General features: G+C 36.8%; 1 protein-coding gene across 2 annotated transcripts in view; it reads left to right on the top strand.

Moving 5' to 3' along the window:
- The window catches only part of epha4l (eph receptor A4, like), a 49,271-nt gene that overhangs the window by 12,391 nt on the left and 17,053 nt on the right, over positions 1–19,827 (top strand). For both annotated transcript variants that reach the window (XM_077206979.1, XM_077206981.1), the window contains one exon: positions 14,471–14,626. In XM_077206979.1, the coding sequence (XP_077063094.1) occupies positions 14,471–14,626 (156 nt within the window). The remainder of the gene's footprint in view (positions 1–14,470; positions 14,627–19,827) is intronic.

Raw genomic sequence — 19,827 nt, 5'->3', positions numbered from 1 at the left:
CATAGATATTTTTTTGTGACATTTCCAATATTTCCTACTATGGATGTCAATGTTAATTAGATTAATTAATAGCCACATTGTGTAACTAATATATAATAATATATAATATATATATATATATATATATAATATAATATATATATATATATATATATATATATGTATATATATATATGTATATATATATATAATATAATATAATATATATATATATATATATATATAATGTATATATATATATACATTGTATTATATATTATTTTTTTAAGTAGCAGTTCAGTAAACAATTCTTTTTAAAGTAACAGTTGTTGCATTTCTTTTTGTCATCATCAGCTGATTGAGACTCTTCAAAATGGAAAGGCTTTGCTTGACTTGTATGTGTTTTTTTTATTTTTTTTTTATTCATACGGACAGTTTTTATTCTCCGGCATTATATCGCTGCTTCTTTCAGTTACTTTAAAATGAAGCGAAAACTTTTTCACACCATATAGCCATGTCTAACAAAACATCTCACACACATTTTATAGGTCTGTTGCTAAAAACATTAAGTTTAATGCATGCTATTATTTAGAAAAAGTTACCTCTGTATATACATTAACAGTACTGTGTGAAAAACAGCAATGCATCGCTTCAGTAGTTTCTTCTGTAGAGCTGCATTGCATGTGAAACTATCTGTGGGATGCAGTCGACACTATTGTTGGGCTTCTTCGGGGTTGACGTTGTGCTGAAAGGAATCTGCAGTTGCAATAGAGTCTCGGGGTTCTGTGAGAGTTTTTGGGGGTTCACTGGGGGGGGAGCTGAAGAAGAGGTCTGGGGCAGGTCAAAGGTCACTGACTCTTTCATCCATCTCTGACGCTTGGCTGACAGCTGGAGAGGAGAAATTTATTAAGACATCAAAACTCTTGACAGCTGAGGTTCCACAGGATGCCATGGAGACTCGGGAGCTGTGATCTCGGCTCCTGGTCTCTATATTGGCCCGATGGGGAACGGCAAGAGTGAAGCTGCTGTTTGTTCTGTGTGATTTAAAGCCGCCTGTTGCATGATCAACAACACACACAGGAAAGATACATCTTGACAGTCTCAATTGTTTTTTAGACAGAAATTATATTCAAGGGAGAACAAATATGGATTTATATTTATTTCTTCTGCTTGATCTTATGTGTCTGAGTTTTAGAAGAGTTATTAGACTGTAAATTAGATTTTGAAATTAAAAGGATAAATAATAAGTAAATAAAACATATATTTTACTGAAAAATAATGCAATATATTCTTTGTCTGTCAGTTGGTTCTTTCAATTCCAGAACAGTTGCACTACTTTTGGCTCGGAGGTTTACACTTGGCATGCAAATGCAATCTCTTTAAAGGTTATGCCCCTTTTCACAACATGTAATATAAATCTATGGTGTCTTCAGAATGTGTGTGTTAAATTTCAGTTCAAAATACCCCCAGATGATTTATTATAGCTTGTCAAATTTGCCCCTTTTTGAGTGTGAGCGAAAATGTGCCATTTTTGTGTGTAAATGCAAATGAGCTGCTGCTCCCCACCTCTGTTCAGAAGACAGCCGATCCTTTACACGAGCTTCGGATAGTCTGTCAATAACAAAACGGTGAATCTCACTCATCCAAAATCTCAGTGTAACAAGGTTCGTTGTAATGGCAAGAAGGAGGCGGGAACCGGCGAACATTCAACAATGTAATAACAAATAAACAAATACAAAAACGAAAGTAAAGACGGCAGTTCCTCACGGTCGACTGCCGCCACACATAATATAACAAAACATCAAATAAAATCCAGGCCTGGCCTCTCTCGATCTCCACTGTCGTCGCTCCTCTTTTTATGCTTCCGCTTCTCAGTGAGAGATACGAGACCGGTGGGTCGCGAAGGTGTCGCTCATCAGTAATCACGCTACCGTCCTCGTGCTGCTCTCTCACGGCCCTCGACCTCGTCCTGCTCCCCACACTCAGAAATAACCAGTAGTGGAGTGCAGTCTTACAGAGACTCAGAAGAGGTTGCAACTTCACGTTTCTGAATGGTTAGTGGATACATTTATGCAGTTGTTGTGGAGTTACATTGATCTCATCGACTTGCATGTACCGTCAGGTTTAACTTTTACACAAGTTGGCACAGTTCCCTGAGGTCTTTATAAGACAGCTGTGGCATTTTTTGGTCAAATAGTGTTGAGTGCTCGTCTGTGCAGTAACGACAGAACTGCGTTAGAACTGGTTACACTGTTGTCGCTTTCGAAAACCAAATGGTGGCGTGTAAAATAATTTTGTATTTACACAAAATAATACAATAGTGTTATAAATGAAGTCCAACTGCTACTAAGGCTTAAATTTGAAAGTACCCATTTTATGTTTTATCTAATCTGAGCTATCCACGAGCAATCTCTGAGCTTTAACATGTCCTCTGGGTAATGAAGGAAAGGACAGGAGCGGAAGGAATCAACCTTTTCTTCATCACTTTCCTTGTGCTTTTTTTCTCGTGCCATTTATTTGAGCTGAGGGAAAGTCGGTGTTCCAGCTTTTTGTTGCCTCTTTTTTTTTTTTTTTTGACATGCCTGAACGGTTTAACCACACACCAGGCTAAAAGGAACAGGTCAGAGTTTACCTCTGCCTGAAGAGCTCGGGACAACACAACCCAGTTCCTCACCAGAGGAAACAGAGATAGAAAGAGTCCTGTGTGTGCGAGTCGAACATCATTACAGAGGTGTTGAGAGATGTTTCTGGTCTGGATGGTGTTCTGTTCCCTCAGTTCTTTATCTCCAAATGTCTCTCTCAACGCCGACTCTCCCCCCTCTAAAAGGAGCGTGACAGAACCGAGAGGGACGGCACCACCGTAACATTGATATAATGTTGCAGCTCGCTGACAGTCCCTTATATTAACCAGACTTAATGGACTCTCTGGAAGTCTTACAAGGGAACGACAGGAGACGTGTTGCCTCGGCTGACCTGAATTTCCCTCTCTCGTTTCAGTCAAATTCAGCTCTGAATCAGTGCACCAATACATCACCTACCCACCCTCATGTTGCTCAAATAGGGAGTATTTAGCAAACTTCTTAATTTAAGAGACAAAAACAATTATCCATGACATGTGCTGTGTATTTCAAGTCTTCAAAAGTCATGCATTTTTCCTAAAAGCAACAAAACATTTGGTATATCGTGCACAGGTCATACATCATTATTATTATTATTACTTTTTTTTATTGAGAGGATCCTTCATTTTTAAGTAGATTTAAAATGTTTAATGCAAGAAGCTAAGTACCATATAATTATGCTTGTTTATACTTGTACAAATTATACTTGTACTTCCCACACTGTTTATATAATTTATTGTTTATATATTGTTATTCATAATATATTGTTTATAAAATCCCATATTTAAACCTGGCAGACGTGAATAGCAAATAAATTTTAGGCTCTTTCTCACCCAAAGTTCGAAGTTGACTTCAGCAAACTTGGTATATAGTGCATGATATGAATTACTTTTTCGGTACTTTGCCACTTTTTTGAAGCTTGAAACTTTTCTTAAAGTTTTTTTTTGAAAATGTTTCATTTTGTGCTTCATGAAGACAAAAAAAGTCAGATAATGTGGTTTGGTTATAGTGTTTTAACCATCAGCGTTGGGTTTCGGTATCTTGCTGGAAGTTCTGTATTGTTTTCTCTGTCAGACTCACTTTCCTTCTGCCTTTGAATTTGTCTTTTATTTTCTGTCAAGAGGGGGTTAAAAAGACAGAGAGAGATAGACATCCAGTATGAGGAAGGAGGAACAACAAAAGACAGAAAGACAGCGAGAATAAAGGAGGTGATCGCAGAGAAAAACAGATTTGTCAGCACACAGGGAAGGTCAGCGCCCTCCTCTCAGACAGGAAAAGACGAGAGAATGAAAAGGAGCTGATGTCTAGTGAAAGAGAGGTTTTTAGGTGGTCTTTGATTTCTTTTCCTCATCATTCACTTCGCGTTCCCTTTAAACATCCCTTTGATGTGATGACAGACGCTGTCTCTTTCTCTCTCTCTCTCTGTGTTTCGCTCTTCGCTCTCCTGTAACAATGGGCTGTGATTGCGAGGTTTTGAGTTGTAATCTTAAGCTCGTCAAACCGTAGGAGGTGTGTAGGTGGTCTTTTCTCAGTTTTAGTCTTCTTTGTGATAGAATGATGGATGTAAAGAGGTGTGAAAACTTAATGTGTTAGATAGATACTCTTTTAATACAGTGAGAAAGTCTGTTCCAAAACCTAGTGAACTCCCTTGCTGTTCTTCTAAGACAGCATTGTAACTGTACAGTAACAAAGCAAAACTATAGTAAGCAATAAAAAAAATTAAAAAACATAGTACACACAAATATCACTGAACTATTTTATTTGTTTTTTTTCAGAATACTGCATACATTTTTCTGTGCAAAGCATGCATGTACATTTATGAATACAGCATATGGGTGCTGGCTGTCTTCTGGAGCAGGGATAACATCCGGATTATTTCTATGATGTCCTAAAATGATGTCCTCGCTATGTTTTGAAACAGATCGATACTAATTTAGCACAAACAGACATCAGTGGTTTAGCAATTGACCCACTGAAGCTTCAGGCACAAAGATGTTCAATATCATTATGACATATTTGTTTATGTCAGCCAATAATTTACTGTATCAGGAAGCATAAATTGATCACATAGTTTTGCTGTGTGTGTGTGTGTGTGTGCGTATGTGTGTGTGCACGTATTTGTGTAAAAATAATTATTGCTTTTTTTGCAGTGCAAGGAACCATAACTTTTCAAGATATTTTAACTTTTAGAAGATTCAAAATATTCAATGCAAGAAGTTAAATTTAAATAAATTTCTCCATAGACACCTATTGTTTTATATTTTCCACACTGTTTACAATATAATATTTTAATATATTATTATTAATTATTAATTAATATATTATAAATTATTATTTTACGTAAAAATAATATAAATATGTTATTTACATATATTTATGTAAGACTCATCGACTTGATATTGAGTTATGATGCAGTCAAATCATTGAAATAGATTTCGAATCAAATAATTGAAATGAACAGTTTGAACTGATTCACAGAAATGAATCAACTTGCCCAACTCAATGCTCAGCCCTAATGCACATAGTACATGACAACATACCATAGACTTCTATTGTTTGTCTTCAATTGTTGTTATAGAGAAACGGCTGTTGAATTTTTTGAATCACTGAAACATTTTTATTATATTTATGAAGGATTTTTTGCTTTGAGTATATCCACATAGAGACACATGGTCAGTTCTCTCAATTTACTGTGACCTCATTCCTAAAGGTCAAGAGAAAGTTCCATAGGTTAAAGGTCAAAATAAGCGAGTTTGTCATGCCACTGCTCCCATATTCATCATGTTGCACCGCCACCACAGCATCATTACGTGAACGTGTTTGTACTATAGGTGTGTTTTTTCTTATTGTGTGTTTGTTTTCCCAACAAATAAATAGAAACGTACCAAATTCCCTGTTGTTCACCCACTTCCCTTAAACACGCACATACACACACATGCACAATAGAAGGTGTTGCAGCTCCAGACAGTCTGTCGTCCCACATTTCCAGAGTTTTAGATAAACAAACTAAAAATACACACCCTAATTTTTTTACCCTGGCCCTATAAGTCACATACACACATGGGATCAAAACAGAAAACTCATCCCATGATGTATCATGCTATCATTGTGTGGCATTGTTTTGTAGGGAATGCCAAAAATGGTTGTGCATGAAGAGTATTTATAGATTCACCTGAACTCTGTGTGTGTGTGTGTGTGTGTGTGTGTGTGTGTGTGTGTGTGTGTGTGTGTGTGTGTGTGTGTGTGTGTGTGTGTGTGTGTGTGTGTGTGTGTGTGTGTGTGTGTGTGTGTGGCCTGGTAAACCCTACCTACAAAATGTCCCCATAAGGATGGCAATATCTGAAATCCTTGTTTGTGTGGGGACATTTTTTGGTCCCCATGAGGAAAACAGCTTATAAATCATACTAAGTGATGTTTTTTGAAAATGTAAAAATGCAGAAAGGTTTCTGTGATGGGTAGGTTTAGGGGTAGGGTTAGTGTAAGTGAATAGAATATACAGTTTGTACAGTATAAAAATCATTATGTCTATGGAAAGTCCCCATAAAACATGGAAACACTACGTGTGTGTGTGTGTGTGTGTGTGTGTGTGTGTGTGTGTGTGTGTGTGTGTGTGTGTGTGTGTGTGTGTGTGTGTGTGTGTGTGTGTGTGTGTGTGTGTGTGTGTGTGTGTGTGTGTGAACTCATTTGCATATCCTCCAGTGCCAAAACTTCCTGTATTAGAAAATACTGCCACAACTTTTGATGTTTAACAATACGTGCAGACCTTGCCAGACACACACTCATCTTTCTCTAATCACTCCATTCTTTTCTTTTCACGTTAGTTGCTATTAAAACCCTGTGGTTTTATTAATTGTGCTCGGATTTTAAAGACCCCAGCAGCCCTACAGGGTGTACTCGATTTTACCACAGATAAACGCGCAGTAAATTTTGGGAAATTCCTCTCTCTGAATGGTGGAAGTTGGTGTACGTGTTCAGGGGAGCTTGAAGTTCAGGTCATTTCAGGAAGTCTCGCATCAATAAATTCAAAAACCTGCCAAATCTGTTTTATTAAAACAACAAGCTTTGACACAATATACCAACAGTATTGTGGTTTCATAATGTATATTAATAAATAATTCAGCTGCACCTTTGATGAAGTAAATGATGTGTTCATGTTGAGTGTTGTTGAGGCGAGGTCAAGCTCAGGTGACGTGTCAAATTTACACTGCAAAGGTGGCATAAACGCGCTTCTGAAATAGCATTTTGGTGTCTTTAATTTACACAGACTGTTTAATGCTGCTCAGAGGTGGCATAAATGCATTTACACAGCAATTCTCACTGTATACTTTTAGTTCTAGAGGCTAAAGTGGGTCCGGCAGGCATTATTTAGTCAGGCTTTTATGTGGCATTATGTCTTGACATCGAATTTTTGAGCAGGCACAGAGCAGCCTTAACTCAGCTTTGTAAAGAAGCCTTTAGAAATGTTGTTATTCACTGAAAATCTTTCAGGTGAAGAATTTATTCAGAATTTTGTACTTTCCTTCCAAAACAGTTTCCTCATGTTTATCGCGTTCGGGATCTCGATTCAAACACCCGCATGATCTCATTCTTAAATGAGAATGATTTGGCCATGTCTATTAAACATTTGCGATCAAAATAGAGCAAATCATCTGCTTCAAATAACGATTGTATTAATTACATTGTTACTGTTAAAAATGTATTTGTCATTGAATCAGTAATTCAAGAGATTCGTTCAGAAATCCTGATTCATCCAGTAATGAAACAAGTAAAGTATTTATGTAGTTATTAAATAATGTATTTAAATGAATCAAACATTTTAAATGCAGCAATTAACATTTTGTCAGAACCTCTAGTAAAATACATGTTGTTTTGTTTAGTTGTCGGTTCAGAATCGTGATCTCAGTTTGAAACAAAAAATATATTTAGCAATTTATCCAGAATCGTGCAGCTCTATATTATATTATTTATTAATATTGTGAATTAGCTTTTGTTTTTATATTTTCAGTTTTTTATTTAAATTTTAGTTTTTAATTTAGTTTTTCAATATTTTTTGTGCTTTAATATTTATATTTAGCTTTAGAAAAATATATACTAGACGTTTTTTTCTGTCATAACTAACAACTTCTGATTTACCAAGCAAATTGATTGGTTTTATTGTTCAGAGGTTGTCCTTTTATAGCTTAGCAAACCTAACCGAGATTCTTGACCAAATAATAAGATTTTAGAGCTAAAAATTAAATGTCAATAGCAGCTCAGAAATAAATAGCAGCTCAGATCATTTGGTGAATTTGATGAGAAATATCTGAGTTCATATAGATAGATTCTTCCTAAATCTGAATCACTGTTGAAACCCTACAGGAGATGCATGTGAGAAACTGAGATTCTTTATTTTTGCCATTTGCTCTTGATTTAATCTCATTGCTTTCTAGGAGCAACAGTTGAGATATTACGAAGATCTCATGTGATGCTTTTCTCTGCTTGGGTAGTTGAGATGCCAGAACGAGGACCAGTATCAAAAACTCCACATGACCATCGATATCTACTGAAGAGTTAAAGGAGATGTGCTTTAGTTCTGGTTAATACTATTACTAGAGCTGGTCGGAGGCATCGGGAGATGGACGACTTCCTCTGGTAATGAGAATAGAGTTTGTTAAGGTGAAGTCGGGCTTGTATGAATCTGTTAGTGTTGTAGGCCTCAGGGTGGGGTCAAGGTCAACATGTGGAGCGAGTGAGTCATCAATCAATGTGATCCGCTCGCCCTCTGCATGTTTGTCATCAATCACACTGATGGACCTGTGTGTGTGTGGGGGGGGGGGTTCAGAGGTAATTGTTAATTAGTGACTAAACCATGTAGAACAACAGATGCCAGACTATGAGACAAGAAGCCAATTGATGTTTCTTTCACTTTGTGTGTGTGTGTGTGTGTGTGTGTGTGTGTGTGTGTGTGTGTGTGTGTGTGTGTGTGTGTGTGTGTGTGTGTGTGTGTGTGTGTGTGTGTGTGTGTGTAATGATGGTTTGCAGAGCACTAGGATTTTTTTAGACAAAAACATCAAGATCAGGTTCCTCTCCTGAGGGCATGGGACACACACACACACACACACACACACACACACTTATCTAGCTATCTAAATTGAGACTTCCCATTGACTTCTGTTTTTTCTTAAAGGGGATAGTTCACCTGAAAATTATCTCATCGTCATATAACACCAAATTATTATTTTTTGTGGGGAAAACAATTGTTCATCTTTTCCATACAGTGAAAACAACTTAAAAAAACTAATTTTAATTTTTGTGGACTTAAATTTCAGTCCTCAGTTCCTCAAACAAAGTTGTATACATCAAATAATCCTTTAAAACAATTATCATGGCTTCCACTAAAATATGAAGCAGCACAACTGTTTTCAACATTGATAACAATAATAAATGTTTCTTTAGCAGCAAATCATCATATTAGGCATGATTTCTGAAGGATCATGTGACACTGAAGACTGGAGTAATGATGCTAAAAATTCAGCTTTGATCACAGCAATAAATTACATTTTGCAATATATTCAAATAGAAAACAGTTATTTTACATTGTAATAATAATGTATGGTTGCTCAAATAAATTCAGCCTTGGTGAGCATAAGACACTTCTTTCAAAAACATTACAAAATATGACCTTAAACTTTTGACCAGTAGTGTTTCATAGACGAAAAGGTCAAACAGATTTGACATACAAGTAAAATGCAAGTAAATAATGCCAGCATTTTCATTTCAAATGCATAATTTATCCTCTTAACATGAGCGTCTGTGTTGTATAGGATAGGATGAAGACTTGGAAATAAGTGACAACAGTTTTAGAGTAGATTAAAGAAAATAAGAGAAGAGAAAATCAGAACAAGACGGACATTCAGGATGTTTAATAAAAGAATAAGTGTGTGTGTGTGTGTGTGTGTGTGTGTGTGTGTGTGTGTGTGTGTGTGTGTGTGTGTGTGTGTGTGTGTGTGTGTGTGTGTGTGTGTGTGTGTGTGTGTGTGTGTGTTTTGAGGAGTGATTTTCAGTCCACCCACAGATGCAGTCCGTCTCTCATCGTGACTCGTCCATCTCTCAGCGTCTCACTAATGGAAAGACGTTGATTTGAGGGCTCAGAAATGTAATGATATGCTGCTCTTCATCCTGCAGATGTCAGAAAATGCTGGAATGTGTGTTGGAAACCAGAAGACGCTTTTCTTTGTCCCCTTATCTCAAAGGGTCTTGTCATGTAGTGTGTGTTTGGATGTCTGTGAAGGGTTTTCTCTACAGAAAAATTCATTCAGTTCAGTGAAGATTAAGTTCAGTGGGAAGAGCGAATGAGAGATGATTTCCTCTTCCTTTGGCGTTTCCAGCACCTCTGGATCAATCTTAAACTGAGATTAGAGATTGATGGTGATAATCTGTCGGGAGGTCTGTTCCCTTCATTAGGATTAGCAGAGGAACATCTAAGAGCCTTAGGAGATCCTTGTGGCGTTTATTTTTCCCTTCCAGTTTCTGTTTTATTTATCCTAGAAGGTTTCTAGCAACTTTTTAACCTTATAAAGTGTACTGTATTATATTTGATACATGGATTTTCCTAAACTCTTTGCTGAATCTGTTGCACACAATCCACTACACAACCTATGTCGTCTGATATATAGTTTTTATAGGTTTATATGTTCTTATCAAGTAAAAGGCATTCTAAAAATGTCCACTTTTGGGTCATGGTGCACGTGTCTTTTTGCTGTAAAATCTGATATTGTAAATGTAAGTGTAAGAAAAACTTTTATATTGTAATTAATATTTTATATAATTTTTTTTTGTTGTTGAAAAATCGTGTTAAAATGTGAACTAACAAATATGATACATTAGGTTTTTGAGTAGGATTGGGTAACGGTTGGGTTTTATCCGATACCAGTACCTACTCTGTATTTTTTAAACGGTCCCGGTGCTTAAACGGTTCTTGAAACGGTACTTAAAGGGATAGTTCACCCAAAAATGAAAATTCTGTCAGTAATTACTCACCCTCATGTTGTTCAACCCCGTGAGACCTTCGTTCATCTTCGGAACACGAATTAAGATATGAAGGTCATTTTTGGGTGAACTATCCCTTTAAGAAAACGAAACCGCACACACTTTGTCAAAAAAATAATACCCTTTTATGTACAGGGCCAAACTGGACACAATATGAACTTAAATCTTTAAACAATATAAATACAAGTAACATATATGGTAATAATAAATAAACCAATATAAAATAAAAATTCACATTTACATAATATCAAATAAAACAATATTGTATCAAACTATGTAATAATACTGGAGATTAACAGAAATTACTACCAGGGTAATCTAATCTCGACATGGCTACAGGTTCCCATGTTTTGTCTGCTTGAACCAGTCATGTAAGTTATCTGGTCGTTGCACTAGAACGGCAGCGCTTGGCAAGTTTGGTATTTCATTCTCACTGCGTCTTAGCTACGCAGCGTTGAGTGAGTGAACCTATGAAAGAGAACGTCTCTGGTTACTGATGTAACCTATGTTCTCTGAATAGGGAACGAGACACTGCGTTCACTGCCAAACTCCTCGCGCTGCCGACAAGCTTCCTTTTTCGGCAGAGAAATCTGAGGAGCAGATGATGCGCATGCCAATATAATAAGACGACGTGAGCGTCGAGGCGGCGCCCGCACCATCAGCCAATGGATTGGCGTGATTCTATATGTGCTTCAGACAATCGGCACACCCAGAGGGCTTTCTGACGCGTAATTTTACACGTGAAATGCAGCCAAACCTTGGAGCGTTTTGTCTTCGGCATCTTCATTAATCCCCTCGCAATCAGCTGACGTTCCCGGAGTCTCCCGCATATTGATAACGGCTCCCTGATGCCCGCAAATTAGTTAAAATGTCCCGCAATCTAGAGCGAGCGAGCAAGAGCGCGCATGCGAGAAAGAACAGACTATGTGCTTCAACAGTATGTGCGCGCACGGCGGAGAGGGAGAGAGACCTTGCGTGTGTGCGCCTCATGACACAGAGAGTCAGGCAGAAGGCCGTAACCAGGGTTTGAAAATTAGTGAGGTCCGGGTGTTGTGTAAATAATTGTGCTATAATGGTTAGGCCATTGCATGGACCCACATTTCCCCATGGATTAAGCTGCGACCCTTTTAAAAAAAAAAAGGAATTTTATTTGACAAATAAACCATTAAATGGCACTTTCTGGAGAGTTTTGTGCAAAGAAATATAGAAAAAAAGTTGGTCTAGCAAGTCTTATATTTCTGTAATTCACACAGATCAAACACAAATATGCTGACTGAATAGATTGCTAGTTGAGAAACACTGCTTTAATTAATGTTTTATGATCACTTTGTGAAAGGTTAAAACAGCATAAGCCGTCTTCCTGCTGGCCAGTATGTTATTTGTCATATTTCATTCTGTAACAAACAGATCTGTATTATGCTATTGTTTTTGATAGTGTTATACATTTCTTACAGATAATCACGATGATCCTTGCGTTTGTCTTACCGAATGTGGTAGCTTTATGCAATTACAGTTTGTCTATAAGCTTTTTTTTTATTAATGCCGACAGTAAAATGTTGCCAGATATTACTACGAAAAACAAGCAAAACAAAATAATAATAATAATAATCCGAAATAAGTTCAAAGCTTGTGTTTTGGAAATAAGATTAATATGTCACTAAACCTAACATACAACTTTCCACTTTAATAACTTCCTAAAGTGTCACATTAAATCAGAAAAACAGGTCCTGGAGACTACTGCCACCTTTACCTTAGGTGGATCTGGCAACACGTAGGAACACTCACAACGCGCTCTCAAGCCCCGTTCACTGCGCTAGCTTCTCGCAACAACATGAATTGCAAACACTCATGTGAGGTGGTTTAAACACGGCTAATTAATCATTCAGAGAGCTTGACATTTTATTTTTGAATGTAAAAAAATGACCGAGGTCCGGACCTCGGTGACCTCATAGCTGGCTACAATGGTCAGGCACCGAAATGTTCGTTCTTATTCGATCTGGTTACCACCGTTTACGTCGGAACCGGTTCCCTATTGGCACCGCATTTCGGTACCCAACCCTATTTTTGAGGAATGTTTATTTGTACATCTTTCAATCATCATTGTATTGCTCCCAAAATAAAAATTACAGAGCTTTGATCATACAATTAAGCATTTAAATATCATCTTACTAAGACATATTATTGGGAGATTAATAGCTGACATGCAGTTTATGCATGTAAGATCAGAATTTCATTTTACTTTTTAACCATATAAATTACATCATCAAATTGCATATTTTTGCCAGTTTGGGCCTCTGAATGAAATGTAGGGTTTTTTTCCTCATCTCCATATTCTCACTATATCATAATACTACATGGTAGTATGGTATATGATCCATAAAAGCCTGACGTTTCAAATATGATCCTCGACAAACAAACAAAAAAAGCATATACAAAGTTTTTTTAATATTTTTTTCTCTAAAGGTTCAATAAACTGTTTCATTTTTAAACAATTAGATTTTTATGTCATATGTCAGGCTTTACATGGTTAAGTATCCATGAATGACTCGCTGCGTTCGTATTTTATTTAATACTGTTTAATATTGTAAATAAAAAAATTGCATTAATGACTGAAATAAGTTATTAAGGGGCCGTTTACACAACACAGTTTTCAACTAAAAATGGAAATTTTTGTATGCGTTTTGGCCGTTCATTTATTTTACACGACTTTTTGGGGGCCTGAAAATGCAAACTTTTGAAAACAGGCTTCAAAGTACAAGTTTTTGAAAACAATACAATTATCATTTCTGTAAACTACAAAAACGTGAATTTGTGAAAACCGTGACGTCATGCGCATGCGTATTACGTGTTCAGTCAATAGGTTCGTAGTGTTTCTTTACAAAGTGACAGCCAACTACTGGCCTGGCATGAAAAATACAGCGTTTTCAGTCGTTTTCACGGGTCTTATGAACGATGATCATTTTGAAAGAGTTGTTGTTTGTACGTGACAAATGCAAAGGAAAAACGTTTCCATTTTTATTTCTCGTTGTCATGTAAACACCTTAAAAAACATGACTTTTGGGTGGCTGAAAGTATTTGACTTTTATGAAATCTATCTGTTTGCATTCCCATTCATGGCTACTTTTGAATGGTTATTAATGCAAAAAAATGCTTTTTGCTATCATGTTTTAGTTATTACATCTACCAGTAGGACATAACAGGATCATGCTATTGCTAACCAGCCAAACCTTGACCTCATGTTCCCATTGTTTCTGTTTGGTCTCTGGAGTCGGATAGAAGTTTATAGTAGTGTGCTGGAGTCTATGGCATCTTTCATCCTCCCAGTTTTCATCCATATGTACACAGACGTCTAAACACTGAGCGATGTGCACGCGGGTGTTTGCACGTAAATGAGTGATAAAGGACGATAAAAAACAGTGATGTTTTTCAGGCAGGGAGGAGGAGTAGGAGGACACGACACACTAGATTATTTAAACATCACACATTCTTTATTTATGATGTCAAAATATGTTTTACTCAGATATATGGATGGGAGAATTAAAGGTGACTGGTGCATGCTGGGAAAACACCCAGAATTCCTCATTCATCATCCTCTGGTCTGTCTCTCGTTCTCTTGACTTCACCTCCCTTTCCTGGCTTTTCTCTCCATCATAAATGCATTATTGTTTTGTGTGTGGAAAACTGGCGGCTTTTCATGTTCCAGCTTTGTCTGCTTAATAAACTTTATCATTATTTCATAATCCAATCATTTAATAATGATTAATAATAATGTGATTCATACGTGTTATCTGGGTAACAGTATTCACACAGAGTTAACGTCACCCTGTATCTCTCTTCTCTCGTAGTGTGTAAGGTGGGCTACTACAGGTCTCTTTCTTCAGACAGTGGTTGTCGTAAATGTCCACTGCACAGTTACTCCATGAAAGAAGGAGACACTTCCTGTGACTGTGACAAGGGATATTACAGATCGGAGACGGATCCAGCTGCCATGCCTTGCACACGTGAGTTAAACGCAAACATATGCACCAGTTTGAAGTGGGTTAAACATGTTTTTGGAAACTGCTATGATGGTGATTTGCATGGACCTTGGAGTACCATGTAAATGGGTATTTAAGTGACTTTTAAAGATTTTACTTTAAAATGTATTTGAGTATTTTACTATATTGCGTAAAATAGTGAAGTTTCCATTTAATACGCATTTTTATTAATGCTACAACATGTAAGATTTTTGTAATAAAATATCCAAAAATCACTTGCACAGTGTGATATATTTCCTGCAGTTGTGTACTTACAATATCCCAAAAGTTTCCAAAGATTTTTAATTTCAGGGAAATTCCAATTTTAACTAATAGCACGTCCATGTTCACTTGTGACCTGTTAATGATGTAATATCCTCGTTATCCCTGGTTTGCGTTCGTACTGCCATAGTAACCATGGCGACAAACGTGGACAACTGCGCTACATCTAGCGGCACGCTCACGCTGTTGTTGTTTCGTTCAAACATTATGGACCATGGCAAGCAGACTTTGGGACAAAAGGAGAACTAAAACGAGGATCAATATCAGCGTGGCGTTGAGGTGTCGAAATGAATCGTTTCTACGATGCATCTCGATGCAGACGAGGACGATTCGGTATCGGTTCAGTAATAGACCATAACTGATTATAATGTACTGACGCTTTTCTGACGTCATTTATCGCGTATGTGCTTTGTCGCGGTAGCATACAACGGCAGAGGGAGGCGAGTGCGAGTAATTAAAATTGCTCCAACTACTTTAAAAGTCTACATCTGGGCACATTTTGGCTTTTATGAACAACCTGGTAAGCACGACCTGGAGAAGGCACGCGCTGTGTGTAAATTATGTCACGCACAAATAAAATATGCAGGGGGTGATACCACTAACTTGAGAAACCACGTGAGGCGTTTTCACTTCGAGCTGTTAACGCCTGGCAGAGTCTGACTGCTTGTATTTATTGACAAAATTGTATACATGTGAAGTGAAATTGAAAATTGAGGATGCAGTGCATCGTGATATCGAATTGAACTGAATCGATGACATGATAATCATAATCGAACCAAACCGTGAGACCAGTGTAGGTTCACACCCCTAGCGTGGCGTTTTCGAGATGCCGAGAGCTCCACGTCCGTGACAAACTTCGACTTGACAGAGACGCCACTCTTGCATGGTCTTTTTTAGACAGGTTAGCAAATGTACATAAAACTAATCAATGTTATATAGCTCAACATGATGAAATGTTAGAATATGATCTGTATGTTATTCTAATGTTGATCTAGCTTACTGCTAGTCTCATACAGACAACAAACTAACACATAGAATAACATTATTACTTTCAACACACTCAAATGCAGTTTAGTGTGATAGTGTAGACCAGGCGCGTCGTTAGACATGTTTTTTTTATAGCCCCGGATCTCAAAAAAATTAATTTATTGATAATTATTATTATTTTTTAATAAATTTGTATTTATTTAAAAAAATGACCGGGTCTTTTAATCTATCCTTCGGAATCATGTATTAAAGATGATTAAAATGTGTTCAAGCAGATCAAAGTTACTGTGGTTACAATATGCTTGCATTTAGAGTGCGCACCAGAGGAGAGAGAGAGAGAGAGAGCCTGAAAGAGCCATCGGTTAACTTACAGCTTTAGGGCTTGACTGTCATTGTTGTTTGTGGCTTCTAGTGGTAGCTGGACATTAGAGGGGGAAGGTATACTATATACTATATGAAGCCATACTATAGTATAATGTGAGATTATTCCAGATCACGTAAACGTTTCCCTCCGCTGCGGCTGTCAGTCATTCTCCATTTATGAGCATCTATCTCCTTCAGAGCACTATAATTGTTCTTCACGCGCACAGTAACTGAAATTTAAAACTGTTAAAAGAAAGGGCTCAATAAACTATTGCATAGATAAATACTGTATAATACACTATGCATCGATATGCCTTTCCCTTGTGCTTTGAACTTTTCTGCGCGCTGTGACTCCTTGTTGCTTCAAGCGCATCATTCTGTGCTCGGGATGCGCATACGCGCTTTGTGCCTCACTGTATGAGTCTTTCATAATTATATCATAATACTTTTGCGCAATGAAAGATTATTAATAGCCTTTTTTGTTCTGTTCTGTCCTATCTATCATATGTTGCTGCCTCGTTAAACAGCTGTGCTATACATTTAAAAATGTCTTCATTTTATAGTAGACTATATACATGATAAATGATCTTTCTGATTTTTATCTTATTTTTCATTAATGTATTTTACAACAATACAAAGAGCAATGTGTAACGTTTTACCAGATTTAGTGCTACACTTATTGTCTCTTTGTTCTCCACTAAATAATGTTTTTTTCACTAAATGTTCATATTTTATACAATTATGGTTTTTCTAGACTAAATTTTACTGAGTTATCCACTAATCTAGTTTATAATATAATTTTTGTATTAGGTTATGATCATATTTTTTTTGGATTTGTTGTTTTTATTTATAATGAAGTTGTCTGTATTAAGTAGATTGTGTTTAACACACAAAAGAGTGAAACACACAAAACACAGAGTTATAGAAATTCTACTTGATTTACAAAAAAACTGCGCTGGTATCGGATCGGTATCGGTCGATACACAAAATTTTTGGTATTGGATCGGTTCAGAAAAAATGGTATCGGGACATCCCTAATATTTTCTGGTAGGCTATATCTAAGTTACACAGGAGCTCTGTTGACAGGCTTAGCTTGATGAATTGAGCCGTTGAACACAGCAGGAGAGAACGCAACGTTAGCCAGCTAGCTAAAGCTCCGGTGGAAAATTATTAGCCAACGCTTCGGAGGCCATATTTTTTTTGACTCATGGCTGAAGTTAAGTTTCTCCAGCTCTCCGCAGGTTGGCAAAAATGCATTTCAAAATGCATCAGATTGATGCTTTAAAATATGGAATATTTAAAATTTTCTTCCGAGGGAGCATGCCCCCGGATCCCCCTAGAGGTGTAATATCCTTCTTACCTTTTTCAGCCCTGACCTGTTTTCATGCCTGCATAGTTCCTTTTCCAGACTTATACAAGCAGACTGTTGGAGTGATTTATGTGTGTGTGTGTGTGTGTGTGTCTATAAATAGATAAATAGATATAGATAAATGAAGATAGATAAATATCTATATACACAGTATATATGTATAGTTTTATATTCATTTTTTTAAATATTATTTAATATTCATGTATTATTTATTTGTGTTTCTGTGAATAGCTGTTACAGTTCTACAAATAAAGCATTGTATCTTTTTACCTATCATTTAAACTGCTACAAAAAATGCACCTGAATGCAGGAAATGAAGTGTTTAATGCCCAACGTTCCCGGGGGGAGGTCCCCCAGACCCCCCATTTATATTATTATTGCTTATTATTATGTGCCTCTGAGTAGAAGTAGTAGTTACCAAAAGCGGGGGTGGGTGGGTGGTGGGGACTGGGCTAAGCCCCCAATGTATCAAGACCCTAGCAACGCCCCTGGTGTAGACCAAGTGGAAAAGCGCTGCGTTACCTCACAAGTTTTATTCGTCTAATAAACTGACCTGTGTGAGTATTAATACAGCACTTGCGTGTAGTTCGGTAGAATGAAATGTCCTTATTCCTTTATATCTGCAGGACTCGAGTATGGCGCTGCTATCTGTCTCTCATTAGCAATCGCGCCCTGCTTCATACCACAGACATGTTAAAAACATCAATGTATTCACTCATCCATAAACATTATTAGATCCATCAGCATGATGACAAGTTCCATAATTCCGCTTATCAACCTACGCCTTTGTTATTGTAAGAGGTAAGCGACCCCAAGCGGCGAAAAAAATATGTATTGTAGCTTTAATAAAAAAAGTATAAATATATATTTTAAAAACCAGATTTTCCCTCTTGAACAATTTATAGCTGCATAATGTCATTTCATTTCCAAATTAAGTTTGAATTAATTACAAATTAGCTTTAAAAGGATAAAAACATATTGTCTGAAAAATGTAAATATAAAGAAATTACTAATTGAAAGCAAAATTTCTATGTTGTTCATGGGCATGTGATTATTTCTGTTTACATCCTTTTATGTGCAGCAGATGTTCCTCGCATCAAATAAATTAATTTAAATGAGACTGTATCAGTCTCACTCTACCAGCTGTCCGTCTGTCCTCTCTCTCTCTCTCTCTGTCTCTCTCTCTCTCTCTCTCTCTCTCTCTCTCTCTCTCTCTCTCTCTTCCTCTCTCTCTCTCTCTCTCTCTCTCTCTGTCTCTCTCTCTCTCTCTCTCTCTCTCTCTCTCTCTTCCTCTCTCTTCCTCTCTCTCTCTCTCTCTCTCTTCCTCTCTTCCTCTCTCTCTCTCTCTCTCTCTCTCTCTCTCTCTCTCTCTCTCTCTCTCTCTCTCTCTCTCTCTCTCTCTCCCTCTCCCATACTAATGACCAGCTCTGTCTCTTTGTATAACAGACGCTGTTTCTCCTCTCCTTCGATTTTTGTTTTTTCTCTCATCCTCCTATTCATTGGGGATGAAAAGTTTTAAAGTATACAAAACGGTACACACACACACACACACACACACACACACACACACACACACACACACACACACACACACACACACACACACACACACACACACACACACACACACACACACACATACTAATAAAATGTAACTATGGAACAATAATAAGTGTGGCTCATCCATCATAATTTACATAATTCTAATTAATTTTATTTTGATTTACAATAAATATTTACAGTAAAATATATGTAATATCTAAATTTATGTATGTATATATATATATATATATATATATATATGGCTGCATTTATTTGATCAGAAATACAGTAAAAAACAATATTGTGAAAAATGATTACAGATTGAAAATAACAATTTACTACTGCAATATATTTGATAATGTAATTCATTATGTGATCAAAGCTGCAACAGCATTACACTTCATTGTCACATGTCATTCAGAAATTAGTATAATATGTTGATCTCCTGCGCAATAAATATTTCTAAGTATTATCAGAGTTGAAAACATTTGTGCTTCTTAATATTTTTGTGGAAACATACATATATGTAACATTGTTATTTCAAAATAGACCAATTTTCCATTATATCTCTAGCTAAATGAAATTGCAGCCTATTTTTATTTGAGGTATATGCACTCAGACTCTAAATCTCTTTCTCTCTGTT

Source organism: Siphateles boraxobius, unplaced genomic scaffold (genome assembly GCF_051911475.1).
Source record: "Siphateles boraxobius isolate OS27281-9 unplaced genomic scaffold, OSU_SipBor_1 6, whole genome shotgun sequence".
Lineage (NCBI taxonomy): Eukaryota > Metazoa > Chordata > Actinopteri > Cypriniformes > Leuciscidae > Siphateles > Siphateles boraxobius.
Note: the sequence above shows the minus strand (reverse complement) of the source record. Positions and strands in the feature narration are given on the sequence as shown.